The 21,613-nt window shown below is 43.9% G+C and overlaps 1 protein-coding gene across 1 annotated transcript in view; it reads left to right on the top strand.

Moving 5' to 3' along the window:
* Positions 1 to 21,613, top strand: part of abca4a (ATP-binding cassette, sub-family A (ABC1), member 4a) — a 43,106-nt gene that overhangs the window by 2,082 nt on the left and 19,411 nt on the right. Inside the window, exons 5-14 of the mRNA XM_061064989.1 lie at positions 136 to 275; positions 3,513 to 3,640; positions 4,792 to 4,989; positions 9,703 to 9,792; positions 10,850 to 11,084; positions 11,645 to 11,784; positions 18,803 to 18,919; positions 19,349 to 19,546; positions 21,018 to 21,223; positions 21,304 to 21,480. Coding sequence (XP_060920972.1) covers positions 136 to 275; positions 3,513 to 3,640; positions 4,792 to 4,989; positions 9,703 to 9,792; positions 10,850 to 11,084; positions 11,645 to 11,784; positions 18,803 to 18,919; positions 19,349 to 19,546; positions 21,018 to 21,223; positions 21,304 to 21,480 — 1,629 coding nt within the window. The remainder of the gene's footprint in view (positions 1 to 135; positions 276 to 3,512; positions 3,641 to 4,791; positions 4,990 to 9,702; positions 9,793 to 10,849; positions 11,085 to 11,644; positions 11,785 to 18,802; positions 18,920 to 19,348; positions 19,547 to 21,017; positions 21,224 to 21,303; positions 21,481 to 21,613) is intronic.

The following is a 21,613-nucleotide window of genomic DNA, read 5'->3' as shown; positions in this document are numbered from 1 at the left end:
GATGTGACAGAGTTAAAGAGAATGTGTGTTAATGGCTCACTGGATCATTTTGTACATGTGTGGATAACACATACAATCATATGTGATTATATAAGATGTTAATTTACATTATTTGGGTTTTATATTTGTTCTCAGATTGGCTCAGTTCTACTCTGATGCTCAAGAGCTTCTGTTTAGTGACCCAAACTTTCTGCAGCTTGGTCGACACTGGAATGAACTGAACGCCATGAGTGACTTCATGAACTCCCTGCGCACACACCCTGAACATTTCTCAGGTAAGTGCTCCAGAATGTCATGAAGAAAATCCCCACAAACGTCATTCTCTGCAGATGCAAATTGAGCATGTCATGGACCAAACATTTTCCTCCTTAGAGTATTCTGTGTGCTTTTGAATGATATCCTGCCACAGAGACTGCAGCACTAAAGCTTCAGTTTGAAATGAATAGATAAACTTTCCACTTGAACTTTATCTTCTTTTTTTTAAGTCCATTTGACCCCGCAAGGGCTTTATTGAATTTGTTAACAGATATCAGTTTGTGTCATTTTTGTTCTTTTTGAAAATTTCTCCATCAGTATTTCTCAGATCCATTAAAAACTCAAGTAGAGCAAACTAGGGTCATAGGTGACACCCAGCAGAGCTGAAATAAAAAAGATTACAGACTTAAGATGGAAGTTTTCCCAGTTTGGCTTTGGAAATAAAAAAATATACCAGTGCTGTAATAATGAGTTATTTTCAAAGCGTCCCTCTCTTCTGCTGTTAGACTTGTTTGTTTTTTATTTGATTTATGCAGCAGATACACTGCTGACTCTTTGAGATGTGACTCATGAGCATCATGTTTATGCTTTTGCTGACACACGGTTTTTTGAATTTGTTGTTGTGCAGGTCTCAGGTTTTTTATCTGACTCTTGTCAATTGCTTCAGATGTCCGCAGCAGATTAAAGCTCAGGATTCAGTCGAGGGTTTAGACAAACTTGACGAATAGTATCCAGTGTTCTGCTCCCAGATCATAAAAATGTTTTAGTTCCAGTTTCCTTCATCTTTTCTTTTCCAACATGTTGTCTGTCATATTTCTAATAAACTATAATATCATGTTAGTAATCTGTGCAGCCTTCTAATATACACATAAGGGTTTGCAATAATAGGACAGATGTGGACAATACATGTCAAGTGGTGCTTAAAAAGAAATCCATCTGTGCCTCTAATGGTGTGAAATGCTCAGTGAGTATCTCCTCTCTCTCATGTTGCATGGAGTCAGTATGTGTTGTACACAGAGTAACAGGATTACATGACATGAGTTTAAGGAGGCCCGTAAAGTAATCTGCTTACTTTCACCACCACTGTGTTGTTGATTTTGTGGGAAAGAGATTTGCGTGTCCCCCGTCCATACTGGGAGAACAGAGGATCTGATCTCTCGAGTCTCCCTGCAAACATTCCCTGTTCACGTTTACACAACATGAACATGATCGCTGTATATATAGCGTGTTTCCCTGCTGCTAAAATAAAGCCTTTGTGTTGGGAGTGAAGCGAGGCTGAGAGCATTCCTGCCTGTGAATGATTACGTCTCGTGCTGCTGCTCTCATGGACGGACAAACACAGATACAGATCCACATTCCTCTAAAGTTCCCTTGAGCCCCCGGGGGAGAAAATTAAATCATGTTGAGAAGCGAGTTATGTAACTGATGAAGCCGACTCATTATGAAAATGTTTGAGTGGAGGTTTGCATTTCATCTTCAAGGCCTTTGATCACGGACAGATTTGTTTTGTCTTTATGTGTGCAAACCATAGACTGTATATTCAAATGGACAGCACGCCTCTGACTCCTTCCATTGTAGTGAATAGAAGCTGGAATATCCCAGAGACGGGGGCCAACATATTACGCTGGTGTCGTAATTTTGATCCTCGGCATGCACAGGAGGGAGCTGGCTGGTCGAACCACCGGATTGACTTCTTCTGTTAAACGCAGCGCACATTTAATGTAGACTGGGTATACACCGTGTGAGTTCAGCCCCATAATGTGTCGTTACTCGTTACTCGTGCAGAGTACACCGACGCTCTCAGGCTGATCATGTCCCGATCAACTGGAGAGCATCACCATCATTTTGGATCTACGACTGCACACACTCGCACAGTAAGAGCAGAGCCACAAGTCCATTTCACGACTCCACAACCTTTTTTTCCCAATTGTGCCGGCATACTCTCTCCGACAGCGTCTGAACTCACCATGGCAACCGCAGGCACTATTTCTAAATATACATTTTATTTTTGGGCATTTTGTGCCTTTGATGTAGAGATAGGACAGTAGATAGAGTCAGAAATCAGGGAGAAAGCTTGTGGGGAATGACATGTGGGAAAGGACCCACAGGTCAGATTCGAACCCGGGCCGCCCGGAGGACCATAGCCTCCATGCATGGGGCGCACCCCCTAACCACTGCGCCACCAACGCCCCAAACGCAGGCACTATTTGATGTGTCTTCTTGTTTATTGATTTAGCTGCTAGTTAGCTTGTTGCTATTGGTGATGCTTAACTCGTACAGTGTGAGCTCTCCGATAATTCACATTCTATATTAGTTCTATATTAGTTTTACGAGGTTTGAGGCCCTGTGCACATTTACCTTCATTTAAATTTGACATAAAACAGACAAATTGGTAAAGTAAAATTATTTTTACTGACTGTTGATCAGCTGTTCAACAGACCAAAGAAAGACTTGAGTTCTTGTTATCTTTTCTCTCTCAGTCACCTGGTTCTTTGGCTTGATTATGGTTTCAAGTGTGTACAAGAAAACTTCCTCACAATGTGAGTCAGTCTTGGGCTGAACCTGGATTTCAGCCACAGCAGCACTTTGATTCATGCACAGACAGGCAGCTGGAAACACTGAGACAATGACGAGATCATCCCTCCTCCCTTCTTTATGATGACATGGATCTGTCCTGACCTGCCCTCAACATGTTCTCATGAGTGTACCCAGAGTTTTCCAGGGGTCCCAGTGACCACTGCCTGACTCAGAAGCAGGATTAATGAATGCATTGCAGTTCAGAAAACATGATTCATGTGTAAGGACATCACACATCTCAAACCCGAACTGGCTACAAACAAAGACGACCAACAAGTGTAGCTTAAAAACAACTGGAATGCTGCCAAAAAGAGACTAAAAATGTCCTTGAATAAATCATTTAACATCTCTCCCTCTCTCTCTCTCTCTCTCTCTCTCTCCCTTTCTCCCTCTGAATCTCTCACTCCCCCCTCTCTCCCTCAATCTCTCTCTCCCTCTCTCTCTTCTCCCTCTGTCTCTCCCTCTCCCTCTCTCTCCCTCTCTCTCTCTCCCTCTCTCTCTCTCTCTCTCCCTCTCTCTCTCTCCCTCTGAATCTCTCTCTCCCCCCTCTCTCCCTCAAACTCTCTCTCCCTCTCTCTCTTCTCCCTCTCTCTCTCTCTCCCTCTCCCTCTCTATCTTCTCCCTCTCTCTCTCCCCCTCTCTCTCTCTCCCTCTCCCTCTCTCTCGCTCTCTCACTGCAGGTCGAGGGATAAAGGTGGAGTCGATCCTGAAGGACGATGAGCTGCTGACAGCTTTCCTGCTCAGAGACATTCCTCTGACAGCACCTGTGGTCAACCAGCTGGTCAATGCACAAATAAGACCTGAGCAGGTACACACACACACACGCACACACACACACACACACACACACACACACACACACACACACACACACACACACACACACACACAGCCTCACATGATAATAGGTAAGACCAAATCTTTTGTTGTACACATCACACGCACAGACTTTTCCCTCTGTGGCGCCTGTGGGAACTTTTACTCAGGTGTTGTGTGGTGAGTTGACATCAGGTATGTTGGATAAACCTGATGCAGAGGTATCGGTCACAGCTGGAGTAGTCTGTCTGAAAAACAGCTGGAGGAAGTCTCCCGCTGGCAGTTTACACACAGACATGAATCAATGCATGGCCAGTCGATGGTGACACATGTTGCCATGGAGGTTAAGTCCGATTGGATTGGACACACAGGTGCTGACAGGAAGTGACCAGAGGCAAAGCACAACATTGAGGGCAGTTCTTGAGAGCTCTAATCAGTATAGAAACCATCTTATAAGTCGTCGTTATCAAACAAAAACCATCGTCACTACCATCATCATCATCAATAATATGGAGACCATCATCATTAAGTTAGTAGGTATTCATGAAAGAGCTGGGTCTTTAGCTTTTTCTTAAAGGTGCAGAGGGACTCTTTCAACATGTGGAAAAATACAGTCTCATCAATAGCGTACCCTACAGGTTTTACAGAGATTTTACCCAAACTTCGTTTTAAAATAATTGACCTTCAAAATCACAACTTCCAAGTCATTTTCCGGTACACAGACGCGTGAGAGGAAGATTCAGGCTGGTCTCTTTAAGCCTTCTGTTGCTACAGAGACAGGGAGAGTCTTTCTCTAATTGGCCGATCCTTGGCTCCTGCAGTCTTCCTCTGCCAAGATTCTGATCCTGAAGTCACTCCTGAAAGCTGGGTCACTGGGTGAAGAGATCCTGAAGAGGGAGTTCTGTTCTAACGCAGTCTAATCAATGAGTTGGTGTTTGAAAGGATGAATAAAAAGAGTTTGATTGGTTGAAGAGTTTTAGTCTGTTTGGCGTTGCCGTGAACACCCGCTCTTCCACAGTGTAACTGTTGATGATCAGACCTATGAGACGAGGTGTCACAGATCTCTACATCACAGAGCAACGATATCAGTTTAGATCTGGAGTGATTGCAGCCCGACCTACTTTACACTTCCTGTTTCCCCAGTTTGCCTTTGGCGTCCCAGACCTGCATCTGAAGGAAGTCGCCTGCAGCCTGACCCTGCTGGAGCGATTCCTCATCTTCCCGAGCCGCAGAGGACTCTACGCCGTCCGCAACGCCATGTGCATCCTCCCTGCACAGCGGCTGCAGATCATCGAGGACAAGTTCTACGCCAATGTCGATTTCTTCAAGCTCATCCGGCTGGTGAGTGTTGGCTGGGATTAGGAGGGCTGATGCGGATGTTAGTTTCAGAGGATTAGAAGGCTGATCTTGTCGACGGCATAAATAACAACAAAGGTAAACATAGAAACTCTCTCAGCTAAATAAAACCTCCAATAGTTACTCCCTGTCGGTTGTGGAAATGTGCCATGGCTCAATGCTAAAACCTACCGTCCAACTATAGCCACAACTTAACTTAACTTTTTATTTATTTGGAGTCTAAATGACGAAGGAGTCAGACGTTTTTAGAATAAGTCCAGAAGAATCCTGAAACAGGCTGCAATGGCTGCAGGCAAGTCTTACAAGGGTTACATGAGTTACAGGCTCTGATTGTTATTCCAAGTGTCTGACAGAATCCCTGCAGAGATAGACATTTTTTTTTTTAAAGAGGAAGATTCAACCAGAGAAGCCTCTCTCTGCAACAACACCAGAGTCCATTGGAAAAAACAGTCATTGCTGTTGCTGCTTGAATACAAATAAGTATGTTTATTTCTATCACATTGAACCCAAAAGCAAAGACTGCAGAACAAGAGGAAGTTCAATTTGTTTAATGAGCAGAGGTGTCAAGTAACGAAGGACAAATACTTCATTATGGAGTCCTGTATAACTAAGTGCAATATATTTATTCTATACCTGTCACCTGCAAATTAATTGTATATTGTATACTATATCGTATTATTTAATTGTATTTCTTATTTGAATATTTGGTTTTAGTATTTGTATATTTGTATATTTCTGATATTAGGCATCTAAAGGCTTGCTCCAACAATATTTTGTTGTACTTGTACAATGACAATAAAAATATCTTATCTTATCTTATCTTACTTAAGTAGAAATTTTGGGTATCTATACAATAATATAGTAATTATTTTTCAGCTGACTTTTTACTTCTACTCCTTACATTTTCACACAATTATCTGTACTTTCTACTCCTTACATTTTAAAAATAGCCTTGTTACTCCTATTTCATTTCGGCTTGTTTTCATTCCGGCTATTCATCGTTCAAAAAAACACACAAAAAACCCCCAACTTATCCAGATAAATCGCGCCATCCGGATAGAGTAAATTTGATTGTGGTTGGATGAGAAGTATAAACATATACCATTCCGACACACTGTGGTGCGGCCTAAGCTTTTGTCCTTAATGGCATTTTTTTCCCCCTTATACTTTAAGTAGTTTTGAAACCAGTATTTTTACACTTTTACTTGAGTAAAAAGCTTGAGTTGATACTTCAACTTCTACAGAAGTCTTTTTAAACCCTATCTATACTTCTACCTGAGTAATGAATGTCAATACTTTTGACACCTCTGTTAATGAGGAAAGGTCAGCACACCAAAAGTCGTGAACGTGAGGCATCAGGCTAAGTCAAAATACAAAAACAGGTCAGATCATTTGTACTTATTTGTTATTTAGATTCCAGAATACAGTATATATTGAAAAAAGGGAAAACAGTTTGAAAATACTCTCACACGGCGACAGTGAAACTTCACTGAGCCCTAACTTCTGGTCCTGCCATATCCAGCTGATAGAAACATCAATGTTACACCAGTGTCATGTTTTAATCAGGCATCGTTTGGCAGAGTGACTCATTCAGCTCATGAATAGGAGAGGACAGTATAGAGCTGTGGGTGGATTAGTACCATTTGGGACGTGGCCAAGTTGATTATCTTATTTACAGAGAACTGAGATGTCAGATGACAGGAGGCCAAGCCAACAGCTGGCTGCAGGTCTGTAGATTAAGCTGGCATAAGACACGACCATATTTGGCAGCGTATGACATTTGTAATTATCAATGTATAACCACAGAGCGTGTCGTCTGCTCTTTTATATTTCACTGTGTACATCAGTACGAAGTCTGACAACATCGTATTTATTGTTCTACTTCGCTCTTTTGGTTTATGATACTCTCGTTGTGCAGCTCGTGTTTGTATTCACAGCAGCTGTTTGTTCCCGGATCACATCTGCATGGCCGTGTCCAGACGGGTCGCATAACCTCCCTTAGAAGTCTGATTGGCCCCCCCAGGTGCCAGCCCAACAATTCTGAACAGTGATTGGCTATTGCATATGAATGGATGAGTTAATACTGATGGAGTCTTTACTCAGCAGCCTCTACCATCAGTGTGTGAATGTGTATGAATGGATGAGTTAACACTGATGGAGTCTTTACTCAGCAGCCTCTACCATCAGTGTGTGAATGTGTATGAATGGATGAGTTAATACTGATGGACTCTTTACTCAGCGGCCTCTACCATCAGTGTGTGAATGTGTATGAATGGATGAGTTAATACTGATGGACTCTTTACTCAGCAGCCTCTACCGTCAGTGTGTGAATGTGTATGAATGGATGAGTTAATACTGATGGACTCTTCACACAGCGGCCTCTACCGTCAGTGTGTGAATGTGTATGAATGGATGAGTTAATACTGATGGACTCTTTACTCAGCGGCCTCTACCATCAGTGTGTGAATGTGTGTGAATGGATGAGTTAATACTGATGGACTCTTTACTCAGCGGCCTCTACCGTCAGTGTGTGAATGGATGAATTAATACTGATGGACTCTTTACTCAGCGGCCTCTACCATCAGTGTGTGAATGTGTGTGAATGGATGAATTAATACTGATGGTCTCTTTACTCAGCAGCCTCTACCATCAGTGTGTGAATGTGTGTGAATGGATGAATTAATACTGATGGACTCTTTACTCAGCAGCCTCTACCATCAGTGTGTGAATGTGTATGAATGGATGAATTAATACTGATGGACTCTTTACTCAGCAGCCTCTACCGTCAGTGTGTGAATGGATGAGTTAATACTGATGGACTCTTTACTCAGCAGCCTCTACCATCAGTGTGTGAATGTGTATGAATGGATGAGTTAATACTGATGGACTCTTTACTCAGCAGCCTCTACCGTCAGTGTGTGAATGTGTGTGAATGGATGAGTTAATACTGATGGACTCTTTACTCAGCGGCCTCTACCATCAGTGTGTGAATGTGTGTGAATGGATGAGTTAATACTGATGGACTCTTTACTCAGCGGCCTCTACCGTCAGTGTGTGAATGGATGAATTAATACTGATGGACTCTTTACTCAGCGGCCTCTACCATCAGTGTGTGAATGTGTGTGAATGGATGAATTAATACTGATGGACTCTTTACTCAGCAGCCTCTACCATCAGTGTGTGAATGTGTGTGAATGGATGAATTAATACTGATGGACTCTTTACTCAGCAGCCTCTACCATCAGTGTGTGAATGTGTATGAATGGATGAATTAATACTGATGGACTCTTTACTCAGCAGCCTCTACCGTCAGTGTGTGAATGGATGAGTTAATACTGATGGACTCTTTACTCAGCAGCCTCTACCATCAGTGTGTGAATGTGTATGAATGGATGAGTTAATACTGATGGACTCTTTACTCAGCAGCCTCTACCATCAGTGTGTGAATGTGTATGAATGGATGAGTTAATACTGATGGACTCTTTACTCAGCAGCCTCTACCATCAGTGTGTGAATGTGTAGGTGTGACCTAGAAATATAGAAATAAGAAATATACAAGCTCAAGTCTATTTAGCATTTGTTTGTGTATCTTGTTGATTCAAAGGAAGCTCAAGTCCATTTACCATGTACCATCCGTAAAATATTTTAATTCCTATATGACTCCTTAAACACCCCATGATACATCAGGGGGGGGGGGTCAGTTTGATTCTGACTTGATTCTCTTGTTTTTCCCTGAGAGATTAATGTACCCACCCTGTGAGTCAGAGCTCTTATTAAAATACTAACATCTGGTTATCTGTTGCTCCTGGCTTTCAACCTGCTGAATGTCAGACCTGTGTGAGCCTGTCAGCTTTTAGACAGATGTCCAGGGGTGTATCCAGACCTTTTGGACTGGGGGGGCCCAACTGAGGCTCTGACTCATGCAGGGGTGGCCTGAAGTGTGATGTGCCAACAAACACACACAAATAAATATAAATTATTTACCCTTTCTAACCTCTTCTATAATATCTGCTTTATAACACGATGATGATAATGGCAACATTAGCTTCATTTTTAATGACACACAGAGAAGATTTATGTTCAAAGTCACAATTTAAAGTTCTTTAAAGAAGTGCATGCAAACTCCTGCCCAGTCTAACTTTCAATGTTTTGGTCCAGACACGTTGCCAGATATACATTGCAAGTAAGAGTTAGCGAAGACTGTAACAACAGAGAATGTAACGACTCCAGTGTTTCCCCTAGGTTTACAGCTTTGGGGGGGGTGGGGGGGGATGCGGGCAGACAAACGCTGACACAAACACTTGAAGGAATCTTGGTGTTCATGGCTTACTTTTAATGACAGCTGTCCTTTTCTAGGTAAGGTATCCTTAAATGACTTCTTTCCATGATTTTTTCCCTGACTTTCCCTTTTTTTTAACTTGACCTTCAAGGGGGCCGCCCCCCTAATATAATGGTAGGGGAAACACTGGACTCTTACCATCAGGAGGATGTAACGACTCTTACTGTCAGGAGGATGTAACGACTCTTACCGTCAGGAGGATGTAACGACTCTTACCGTCAGGAAAAAGTTGGGTTTATAGAAGATATGACATTAGTTTTGAGAAGGAGATAACTGCAGGTGGCAGTTTAACCTGTGCACTCAGTGAAATATATGCTGAAGTTTTCATGTCACCATGATGTATTTGTGTTTCTTTCCAGCTTCCTCTTGAGCTGGACAAACACTCTGAAGGCATCGACATCCGCTCGTGGGTCCAGGTCGTGTCCGGGGCCTCAGACAAACTGAGAGAGGTAAGACTCCGCTACAGTCCAGATCCACTCCAAAGTTCACAGCCTGCTAATTTTAGCCAGCAGGAAACAGTTGCTTCCTCCTGCCTGAGTTTTTACGCAAACACAGACGGTGGGGGACATCACTCAGTGCGTATGAGGAAGGCTAAATCTAGAACGCGTCTCGTTAGTCTCAAAAACAGATACATCATCATTATGGGAGCATCCCTGTGGAAAAAAACACTGAGGCTGCAGAACAGGTGAAGCTGCACACTTTGGAAAGGTTAAAGATCAGACAGGACTGAATAGTCTGTTTGTGGTGTCAGTGTAAGCTTCATGAGTTATTCCAAACTTAAGTGTGACTTGTGTAACAGAGCGTTGGTTTGTAATTGTGTAACAGTGTTTAGTAACTTGTGGTCTACCTGTCTTTAAAGATGGGGTGTAGGAGGGTCTGAGGTGTCACTGCTTTGTTTGTTGTGGATGTTTCCATGGGTCACTCCATGTCGCTGACATCCTGTCCTGTGTCTCGACGACAGACTGTCCGACGTCCAGACAGACGACAGGAAGCCACAGAGCCGTTCTCCTTTTATATCGCAGGAAGAGGATTCCAAGATCTTTTGATGATTAAAAAACCGTAACACACAGAAAGTTGCTTTTAGATTTTAAATACATGTGAAGGAAACTTAGTGGCACCATGTTGGGAAAACCACGGCTTCTCACCAGCTCCATAGGAATCCTGTTCATTAACAAATATCCAATCAAAGTGTGTCCACTAAAAGTTGTTGTTGTGGTTGAAAACACAGCCAGCAAAGAGGAAGAACAAACAGGTGGAGATGCTGACCCCGAAGCCGTCACACCTCAAACTGTTTTAGAAGATGTCAGTTTGTGTTGTGTTTGTGTGTCTGATTTTTTCCCAACCAATCAGATTTATAGGTCAGCATGGACCTTAGATAGTACGAAACGTGACAGAACAAAGAAAATGATCAAAACCAACATTTTCACGACCCTGTCTCGTTCAAGACCTTCTAAAAAACCCTCGCTGTGTTTTTAAAGCCCTGCTCTCCTTGTTATCTCTCCTCAGTTGTACCAGAGGAACAGCTCCAAGGAGCTCCTGCAGGCGGTGACTCCTCTCCTGCAGAACAATCTGTCCTTCAGGCGGGTGATGGGCGCCGCCTCCAGCCTCGTCTGTGGTTACTCTGAGGGCGCTTTCTCCAGAGTCGCGTCCTTTAACTGGTACGAGGACAATAACTACAAAGCCTTCCTGGGAATCAGCAGCGCGAGGACACAGGACCACTACGAGTACGACAACAGCACCAGTGAGTTCAGATATCAGAGATCTAAGACTTTGGCTTCTGCTTTAAAATTAGATGCATCTTTCTTTACTACAACAACACCTACGACTCCTCTTTAAATTGAGTTAAACCACTTATGAAGCTCACACAGAGAGACAGATTATTGGTCTGATATTCACATGAACTAATCTGCAAAAATTCTACATCCCTTTAAGTCTTAATATAATGTAAACAGGTAAGTTGAATAAACATTCAGCCTGTACAGTCGAAGAGAGAAATGAGCTCTAGAGACCCAAACTGTTTTTGTACCAGACTGTAAACATGTTTATTTTAGAGACAGACTCTAGTGGACACTGGAGGAACTGCAGCTGTAAAGATGGACATTTTAACATGGGACTCTATGGGGACGGACTCACTGCAGGAGACAGACTCTAGTGGACACGGGAGGAACTGCAGTTTTTTTTGGCACTTCTCTTTTGGCTTCATTTCTCAGCCCCAGAGGTTGATACATGGTGGAAGATTTTCCATATTCTCTTTGATTAGATTCTATTAATGAATGAAATGAATCTAACTTTTTCCTGTAGCTCCTTTCTGCAACGATCTGATGAGAGAGCTTGAGTCGAACCCTGCAACAAGGATCGTGTGGAACTCTGTGAAGCCCATGCTGATGGGACAGATCCTCTATGCCCCTGACTCACCGGCCGTCAGGCAGATCATACGAAATGTAAGCTGCATTTGTCTTTTCAAATTTATTTTTCACTCAATTACTGACTAATTAAAGTGTCATATGAAGGGAGCAATATGTGACTATGACACCTAGTGTTTAAAATGGGTACTGCAGTCCAAATTCAAAACATTGTAGAGAGCTGTCCCCCCCCCTCTCTAGAGTTGATGCTCACACAGGTCACCATGTGGTGGACTCTGAAGCTTCAGTATTTATCCAGCTCTGTATGGGTCTGTAAACCTTTCTGTGTTCTAACCTCTCTCCATTTTTCAAAAGCATCTCCAATATTGATCCTAGTTTGAGCACGTTTCTGCTCGTGGAGCTTATTAGAAACATGCAGAGGCTTTTTAGGTCGGGTACAATCACTTCTATCTGAACCACTTCTCTTGCCCGCTTCCATCGCTGCAACACCTGTTGGTTTGACCTGATAACTGCTCTCATATCTGGCAAACCGAGGGGCGTCCAAAACGGCTGTGTAAACATGTTAATCTCTGCTGTAAAAATCTGGCTTTTTAGGGTGGGTGTGTATGTGACTTCCTGTGCTTCTGCAGCCAGCCTCTAGTGGACACTCGAGGAACTGCAGGATTTTGCACATAAGCATCGGCTCCATTTTCAACACCAGAGGTTACTGCTTGGCAACAACAAATGCATGCGAGCATTTGATATTGTGTCGCAATCGCGCAGAATCACACATTTGCTGTCCACACTGCATCTTTAAAATATTTAATTCTCTGCTCTGTGAATTTGGACAAACTGAAGTGTGGTGCTTTTATTTTGAAGGCAGACAAACTGAAGTGTGGTGCTTTTATTTTGAAGGTAGACAATCTGAAGTGTGGTGCTTTTATTTTGAAGGTAGACAATCTGAAGTGTGGTGTTTTGTATTGACGAGCTGTTGACTCAAATCTCAGTCTTGCGGTGAGCTGAATAAAGTTTTTCTCCGTTGTTGAAACAGGTCAAAGGTCAACATTTCAATCATAATGTGGATATTATTAATGCTAACAAGCGAACACGCTCTGCTGAGGGAGGGGAGAGAGGGTCAGTGCCGTGTAGCGCCCCCCTCCTCGTTCCTCACCCGTCCATGCGAGCGACAGAGAGTAAAATAGAAACGGGGCATCAGGGTTAAAATGGTGCGTGGGCAGTTCGGACCCTCCAATAGGAAACGATAGAATGAAGCTGATTTTGTCGCTGATGCTTTCTTGTGTAGCACGCTGTCAGGACACGCTGTAATGAACAAGTTCAACTTATTTAGTGTATAGGATACATAACTCTGACATGGGGGACCTGTAAGGGGGCTCTTAGTCTTTTTCATGCAGAAGCATGTTTCAGTATGTTCCCTGTTTCATGCTCCAGTCAGACATTTGTTACTATCATTTGAAAACTCTTCTACACTCATGTTTCACAAAACAACATTTTGAATGTTTAAATGATAATAAAAAACAAAAATGTAGAACTCTCTGTCCTGTGACGTCATAGAGCCGTTCTAATGACCATGGCGCCTTCCAAAACATCTTTGACATCCTCTAGATTCTTTAGTCAGACAGTTTGCAGCCAACAGAGAGAGACACAAAGAGACACAGAGCAAACCAGAGCGTCCTCAAACAGAGATAGAATGGAGAGCAGCGTGAAAACCAATCCCAAGAAAGGCAGGAACAAAATCAAGAACAAGTTCCTCATCTGTTCCTGGAAGCAGGGAGCTGGAGCCCTCCAACTTTCAGACAAACCTGCTGAGCGTCATGAAGACGTTGCAGTGTTTCAGCCTGAAAAGCAGCCTTCAGAGCTGGAAGACAAGGTCACTAACGATGAGCCTGTCCAACCAGCAGCCTGCAGACCAGAGAGGAGAGAGAGTCCTCAATGTGATGAAGCTGCAGAGCAGGAGACACAGGATGTCCCTCTACCACTGAATCCTTGGAAGAGAATAACTCTCCAAGAGATGATCGACCAGGTTAAGAGTCTGCAGCAAGGAGACTTCCCTCCACTGCCAGGCAAAGGGCCCCTTCCACAGCCTGAGGGGTCTCCTGGACCTGCAGTCATTTCACAGGACCCTCAGCAGACTCCTCAGAACTTTCTGCAGGCTGTCATGACACAACAAAAGCCTGCAGATAGTCAACAGCAGTCTGGTGATGGAATGACCCCCAATAACCTTGAAATCTACCTCCAGGAAACCAACCAGGGTCTGATTCAAATCCCTGAGCTGGACCTCCAAAGGCTCATGGCTAAAAATGAGGACAAGGTGACTCAACTGGAGTCAGAAAAGGCCGCCTTAAAAGATGAAGTAAAGCTGTTAAAGGACCTTCTCCATGCTCACACAGCTGAGGCGACTAAAGAGAAGGAGGTTGTCCTCATCGAGGTGTCAAAGAAGACGTCAGTAGAAAGAGAAGCTCTCCTTCAAAACAAAGTTCTCCGGGATGCTCTCCAAGCCAAAAGAGATCGATGTAAGGAAGCTGAAGCACGCTTCACTAAACAACAAGAAGAAACCTCCGCTCTAAAGAGGGCACTGACTGAAGTGAAGAAGAACCTGCAGAGCCAGCAGCGTCAGTGGGACGAGGAGAGGTCATGTCTCCTGGCTGAGCAGGAGGAGAACACCATCAAACTAACGGAGGAGCTGGACAGTCAGAGAGATCAGTCCTCCCTCCTTCACTCCATCGTGGTCATAAAGACGAGCCTGGAGGTCAAAGAGGAGCAGAGCGCGGCGTCCATGGACGGCCTGATGGAGAGACTGGTGAAGATGGAGGACCAGGTGGAGGAGGAGGTTCAGAAGAAAGAGAAGAAGCCGTCTCTGAGAAAGAGATTTGTTCATTTTTTCAAATGAACCCCGACCTTTGACCCCTTCAGATCCTCCTACACCTGTCAACCCCTCCTGTCTCCTTACACCTGACCCTCCTTTCCGAACTCCTAACCTCCTTATATACTAACTGTATGTCAGAATTACTACTGCAGTGTAGAAATGATGACATCATTATTAAATACAAAGAAGAATAAAAAACATTATAAGCATTAAGAAGAGTTGTTGTTGTTGTTGTTGTTGTTTTGGTTGATGAACAAAATGTCATCCAGAGCTGTTGGCCTTCAGATAATTGCTTAGGCATAACTGACCACATGGTGGCGCTACAGGTCTCGTTTTTGAATATGTTTAGCATATATGTGTGATGCTGCCTGAATTCATGGTGAAAACTCCTGCAGAGTGAGCCGGGCTTTAATTTGTCTTTTAATCCTGGGTAGATACTTGGTAGAACAAACTGAAGATGGTGTTATTATTATTTGTTATTTGTGCTGTACCCTAACCCCCCATCGCTCTGTCTTAGCTTATACTGAACACACATAACAGGACTGTGGCTTTAATGGTAAAGATATGAGAGCAAAATGTACCACTTGAAAAAGGCCCAAAAATAAAAAAAATAAGTTATAACATTCTAAATTTTCAGTATTTTACCTTCAGGACGCTTCTGAAAAGGGTTCAGGCTGAATACTTGGAGACTCATTTCTGAAAATACTGCAGAGAAATGCGTGCACCTTGTATCTCATATCTCAGAGTTAATCAACTTGTTAATGAAGAAACACAGAGACAGGACAGAAGACAGAACCAGAAGCCGGGGAGAGAGAGAGAGAGAGAGGAATGACATATGGGAAAGTAACCACAGGTCAGACTCGAACCTGGGCCGCCCGCCTAAGCCTATGTACATGGGGCGTGCACACCAACCGCCAAAAAGGTGACGGGGGCATGGTAGCCTACTGGTTAGTGTGCATGCACAATGCACGTTGGTTTTTAGTCCTCCAAGTGGGCGGCCCGGACTCTTAGCATACCTGTGGCTTATTTCCTGCATGTGTTTCCTCTCTCTCTCTCTCTCTCTCTATCGCTCTCTCTCTCCCTGATTTCTGACTCTATAAAAAAAAGGTAAACAAAAGCCCAAAAAGGTGAAATGTTTTCTTAAAGACGGGATCGTGTATCTTATTTTACTTTTTGTGAGTTGTTTTGATTGAGTACTTTGAGAGCTGGGTAGTTTTGCAGGATTACTAAACAATAAGATAGAAATATAATATCTGCAGCAGCACAAAGATGGACAGAATTATGAATGAATAAAACATCAATTAGTGACATTTGCCTGAGTTACATATTTAGATGATTTCCTTCCTCCATGCCATCATGGCACAAGCGAGCCTGCTGCAGTGAACAATACGATTCAGCTACAAAGAGGATCAGCCTCTCTGGACTCATGTCCAGCTCTTTGTGTGTGGATGTAGATATGTGCTGGTCAAAGACCCTCGAGGGGGGGGGACAGTCATGGATGGATTGGTTGCAATGGAGGAACACAAGCTGATCGGCTGTGGTGACTACCGCGCTGTTTACTGGCGCCACAGCTTTCTCAGTGTTACACACAAACACACACACACACACACACACACACACACACACACACACACACACACACACACACACACACACACACACACACACACACACACACACTGGCGCTTCCTCGTTCCTGACCTTTAATGCCCTCTTTGTTTTCCCCTTCCTCAGATTGGGATCTTAATTGCTCTAAGAAAGTAATGGCTGAGGGGTTAATCTGTTACTTTAAAAGACCAAAAACATGACCTCTGCTGCCTCTCTCTTTTCTTCCTCTTCACTCTGACATGCATCGCTCTGTTTCAGAGGAAACACCTAGAACTCATTACGTAGGTCTGACCTGCATGCTACCTTTGAAGCAATTTCAGAAACAGCCTTAAAAGCATCCTACACGACAATCCTGCCTCGTTCAGTTTGATATATTTAACCTTTTTGTTGTTTTTGATGATTGAATTCAAAGCTTTTCTTTCTTATTCTTTAAAATATATCAGACGTACACGGTAGACATGAACACCCAGCAATATTACACAAAATGACCGAGAGAAGGGGAACTTATCTAGACGTCCCAGAGAGAGTTTAAAAAACATGCTCATAAAGAGCGGGGTTAGTCAGAAGCATCCACCAAATGAAGCAGTGCTTGCTCAGTCTGAGAGTCCTGTTTGCTTAAATGAATCTGCTCCGATTTAGCAACAAGCAGGATTTCACTGAGTCACCTTTTGAAACGGGAGCTTTTGTCATGTCAGCCAAACATCACCGAGTTTTAAAGTCCAGCTGAATGTTTGTGTCATAAATATATATTTGACATTTTTAAGATTCAGAGTCAACTTTTTGGTGTGATCGAACAACTAAAGAGGAATTTGTATTTCAAACCTGGACCCTATTTTTTTAATTTAACACGTTTTGGGGTCTAAGGCCTCGTCCACACGTAGGCGGGTATTTTTTTTGCAAATGGAGCTCTTTCTATGTGGATTTTAGGTCAGTGAAAACTCTCAGAATGAAGATGTTCAGAAACTCAGTTTAAGGTGTTTCTGTGTAGACAGAGAAAACAGAGTTTAGTTCTTGTGACGTCATTAGTGGGATGGCAGATTTATCCAAACTAGCACCGGTGCTAACGATGCTAACTGGACTTTTTTCATGCTCACACACACACAGTTACTCTCCCACTATGTTGACGAGCAGAGATATGAATTTGCAGTTTTGACTCCAGTAGATGCTACAGGCTGTGAAGACTGAAAACATGCCATGAAGAATTGTATGCACCCCGACACTGACAGACTCAGAGAGTTCTTCAAACAGCAGCCTGATTCTTTCTGTTCTCTGGAGTTATTTTCTAAAGTCACAAACTGATGCAGCAACAGACCAGACCAACTGCAAAGTTAGATGACAGTTTTTGTGTCAGGCTGTTCAGTCTGGTTGGTCTGAGGAAGGTAGTTTTGAATTAAAAAAATAGGAGCTTACCTCAACAGAGAAGTCTGTTTCTGTTTGCATCAAAAACAACATGAACCCGTCAGTGACAAAAACAAGAAGAGGCACTTCGGTAATAGTGAAAGTGATAACTTTGCAGGAAACGCAGCTGATTGTTTGGCTGTTCAGCTCATCACACACCAGAAATAAGAAGTATGGATGAAAGAAAACAAATGTATGATGTTGTTGAACCTTTTAACAATCTTGTTCTTTTTTAAACTTATTTAAGAAGCATAGATAGAACTTCTGAATAATAACTGAACAACAAAACGTGCACAGTGATCCCTTTATTGCAACATACATATATATTTATAGTTAGGCACAAACTGGACCAAATCATGGACATATACATCAAGAGCCCTTAACTGACCCCTGCAAGAATTCACCTTAAAGGAACCCCCCCTCCTCCGTCTCTGCCTGCTGTTTTAAACTGCTCCCGGGAATGAGGAAGCGCTCACTTGTGGGAACCTGACTGGGATTCACTGGGCAGGCTGAATGCATTCAACCAGTTGTCACCAACGGCCCCCATTGTCACCCCGGCTCCATTGTCCCCATTGTCACCCGAAATCAGACACACACAAGAGGAAGGCGTTTAATTGGGTGTACTCTTGAGGGCTTTCATCCCCCACTGCACATGACTGAATACTGAAACAGCCAGCCTTTGCCATTTGCCTCACAAAGCACTGTACTCAAGCACACACACACACACACACACACACACACCCACACACCCGGGCTCTTTAACGATAAGTGTGCAGTAAATATTTGACAATCTGGCACAGGGAACATTTGTTGCACAGTTCGGTTTTCAGAGCGAGCCCGCGTGAATTCTCAGTGTGAGAATGTGAGTGTTGTCTTTGCAGAGCCTGTTTTCACAGCGAGTTTGATGTGGGAATGGTATGTAGCAGGAGATTAGCTGATCAGTGACAGTGTGTGAATCGGAGGGTCTGAATGTTGTGTACACATGTGCACATGTTTACAGGCGGGAATTCCCCCCCAATGACTGCAAACATTTGTTTTTCGCCTTTGTCCCAATGTTTCTGATCTTGTGCACCCAGATTTATGTCTGCAGAAATAATTATGTGCATGCTTATTTTTGATCAAAACTTGTTGTCCCAGAATTCTAACTTACATGCACACACACACACACACACACACACACATACACACACACACACACACACACACACACTTTCATCCCTCCTGCAGGCAAACACAACATTTGAAGAGCTGGAGCGGCTGAGGACGATGGGGAAGGCCTGGGAGGAAGTGGCTCCTCAGATTTGGTCTTTTTTCCAAGATGGAGTCCAAGTCAAGATGATCCGGGTAAGAAAACAAAACACTGTTATTTAGGTTAATGATAAGGCATAGCTAACGAGTGCACAGAAATCCTTTTAAGTTGAAATATTCAAAAGTCACTTTACAGAACACAAGCTGCATGAGCCGAGATCACTGAAGTGTAATCACAGCAAATATGTATCTTCATGGTTTGATACATTTACCATAAACTGTGCCTATTTCCTCTCCTGAACATTTCCTGCATCTCTTAAAGGAGAGGTATTTTATCTCTCTTTCTGTACATGTCAGTCATAAACTACATGAGACACAAAACAAAGATAAAGAGTCCAGGCTTAATTCAACACAATAATCTTCAGGTGTCAGCTTTGCCATTGCACCAACTAATGGACCCTGACTTCACTGCAGCTGCTCACAATGACCCAAGAAGTTGCATTTATTCCATTCTCCTGCTTTCAGGACACCATCCGCAATCCCTCAGTGATGGACTTCATCGACCGGACTCTGAAAGAAGCTCCCTTCTCCTCCAAACACATCCTCAACTTCCTGCACAACGGCCCACCAGAGGAGCGTCCTCTCGACGTTCCTGATTTTGACTGGAGAGACATTTTCAACCTCACAGGCCGAGTCGTCCGGATGCTCAACCAGTACGGAGATGTGAGTGCCACTTTATCCTTTCTATACCAGCGACAGGACTTTGGGAAGTGTGTGGAATTATTCTGACTGGGCAAAGAGGGGTTCTGATTTCCAGATGAAAATAAGGTGTCAGGATTGTTTTCACCAACTTTTCTCCCGTGGGACAGAAGGAATGTGAACTCAAATCTCTTCACCTGTGAGGTCCGGTTCTCAAATCAGATAATCCGATTTATCACAGGTCGGTCACTTGTTGATTTCAGGTTGCCAGAAGAATCTGTGCTCTTCGTGATGTGAGCGTTTAGATTAGCTCTCTGCGGTCTCTGTAATTTGTCGCCCCCCCACCAGAGACACGCTGATCTACCCAGGTGGGCAAGAGAGGGAGCAACAAACAAGCTGTCGAGCCTCCTTTGTCTCCGTCTGATGGAGCAGGGGTTAAAAAGAAAGGCCTCAATAACATCACAACCTTCTCCTGTGAGGGCCCTGCACATTTAGAAGAGCGATGCATTTGAGACAAAGTTAGAATCACGCCTCTGCCCGCGGAGGCTAATCGGGATGAGAGGCCTGCCGCTCCGGGGGGGTGACACGGGGGGCACCTGGGGGCGCGGCTGGGTGGATGGTTGGTGCTCTTTGTTTTTGTCCAAGTTGAAGCTTACAGCACTTGAGTGTGACAGGGAGAGTGGGAACGACTGAGGCCGATTAGATACAGCTGTCACTCCATCCTCTGTCCTTTATACGGCCGGGACAATGACCGTGGGCTTGATGGCTGCTCGGCTGCACGTTGGTGGCATGCATGAGTATCTCTCCTCACAGAGGGGCTGCAGTGTTTGGAGGTGGATTCCTGGGTAAATGACGGGAGGAGCACTGAGATTTGCATAATTTGTTGGGCATGTTGAGTGTACATTGTGTGTGTAAATGCATATTGTCATGTATTCTGGATGCAAACACTGAGTGTATGTGTGTTTTGGGTTTGTAAAGATGTCTGTGAAGGAACGTCTTGGAGGGTAAGTTGTTGTTTTGGAATGTTTCCCTTTGGATCGAAGCCCTCCTTATTTGCATTAGTGTTCAGTGAATGGCCATGTCAGACACGCTTTGCAGAGAAGAGACATCACAGTGACTCGAGCCAACATTGGCAGGTTTGGGAGATTCATGCTTGCCAGGGATCCAAGAATGCCTTTATCGAAAAGGACTGTTCAGACAATTTGTACATTCCTAGTCCTCAGAGGATGAATCCAAGATGGCCGATGAGGTGATCCTCGGACTCTACGGCAACATTAGCACACCAAAAACTACTCTGATCCAGAGAAATATTCCAACATCCAACGACTGTAACCCTCCATGCATTAATGTCTCCCTCTCTCTCTCTCTCTCTCTCCCTCCCTCTCTCTCTCGCTCTCTCTCTCTCCCTCCCTCTCTCTCTGTCTCTCTGTCTCTCTCTCTCCCTCCCTCTCTCTCTCTCCCTCTCTCTCTCTCTCTCCCTGTCGTTCTTCCTCAGTGTGTGAACCTGGATAAGTTTGTGGCTCTGCCCGACGAGGACACCGTCACTTTTCGGGCCTTGGACCTGCTGAAGGACTCAAAGTTCTGGGCCGGCCTGGTTTTTGTTAATATGTACCCCTGGACCATGAAAGTCCCGCCTCATGTTAGGTTCAAGATCCGGATGGACATCGATGCTGTGGAGCGGACCAATAAGGTCAAAGACAGGTTGGAGTCACAGTCAGGTTGACGACGTAATCAGTGTGATGATGATATGTACACACTAACTATATGTGTTTATTTCTCAGGTACTGGGACCCCGGCCCCCGAGCCGACCCCATGGACGACCTGCGGTATGTCTGGGGAGGTTTTGCGTACCTTCAGGACATCATTGAGCATGGCATCATCAAGACCCAGACCGGGAGGGAGTGGCCTCTGGGGGTTTACCTGCAGCAGATGCCCTACCCCTGCTATGTGGATGATCTGTGAGTAGGAAACATTTGGATTTTTAACAGTCGTGACTTTGCCACTTCTTAGAGAGGGAAACCTGCATTTTGTGAAAATGTAAACACATCTCACGCCATCTTCAATAATGTTGAACCTTCTCCCTCCTCCCCT

This window comes from Labrus mixtus, chromosome 19 (genome assembly GCF_963584025.1).
Source record: "Labrus mixtus chromosome 19, fLabMix1.1, whole genome shotgun sequence".
NCBI lineage: Eukaryota > Metazoa > Chordata > Actinopteri > Labriformes > Labridae > Labrus > Labrus mixtus.
Note: the sequence above shows the minus strand (reverse complement) of the source record. Positions and strands in the feature narration are given on the sequence as shown.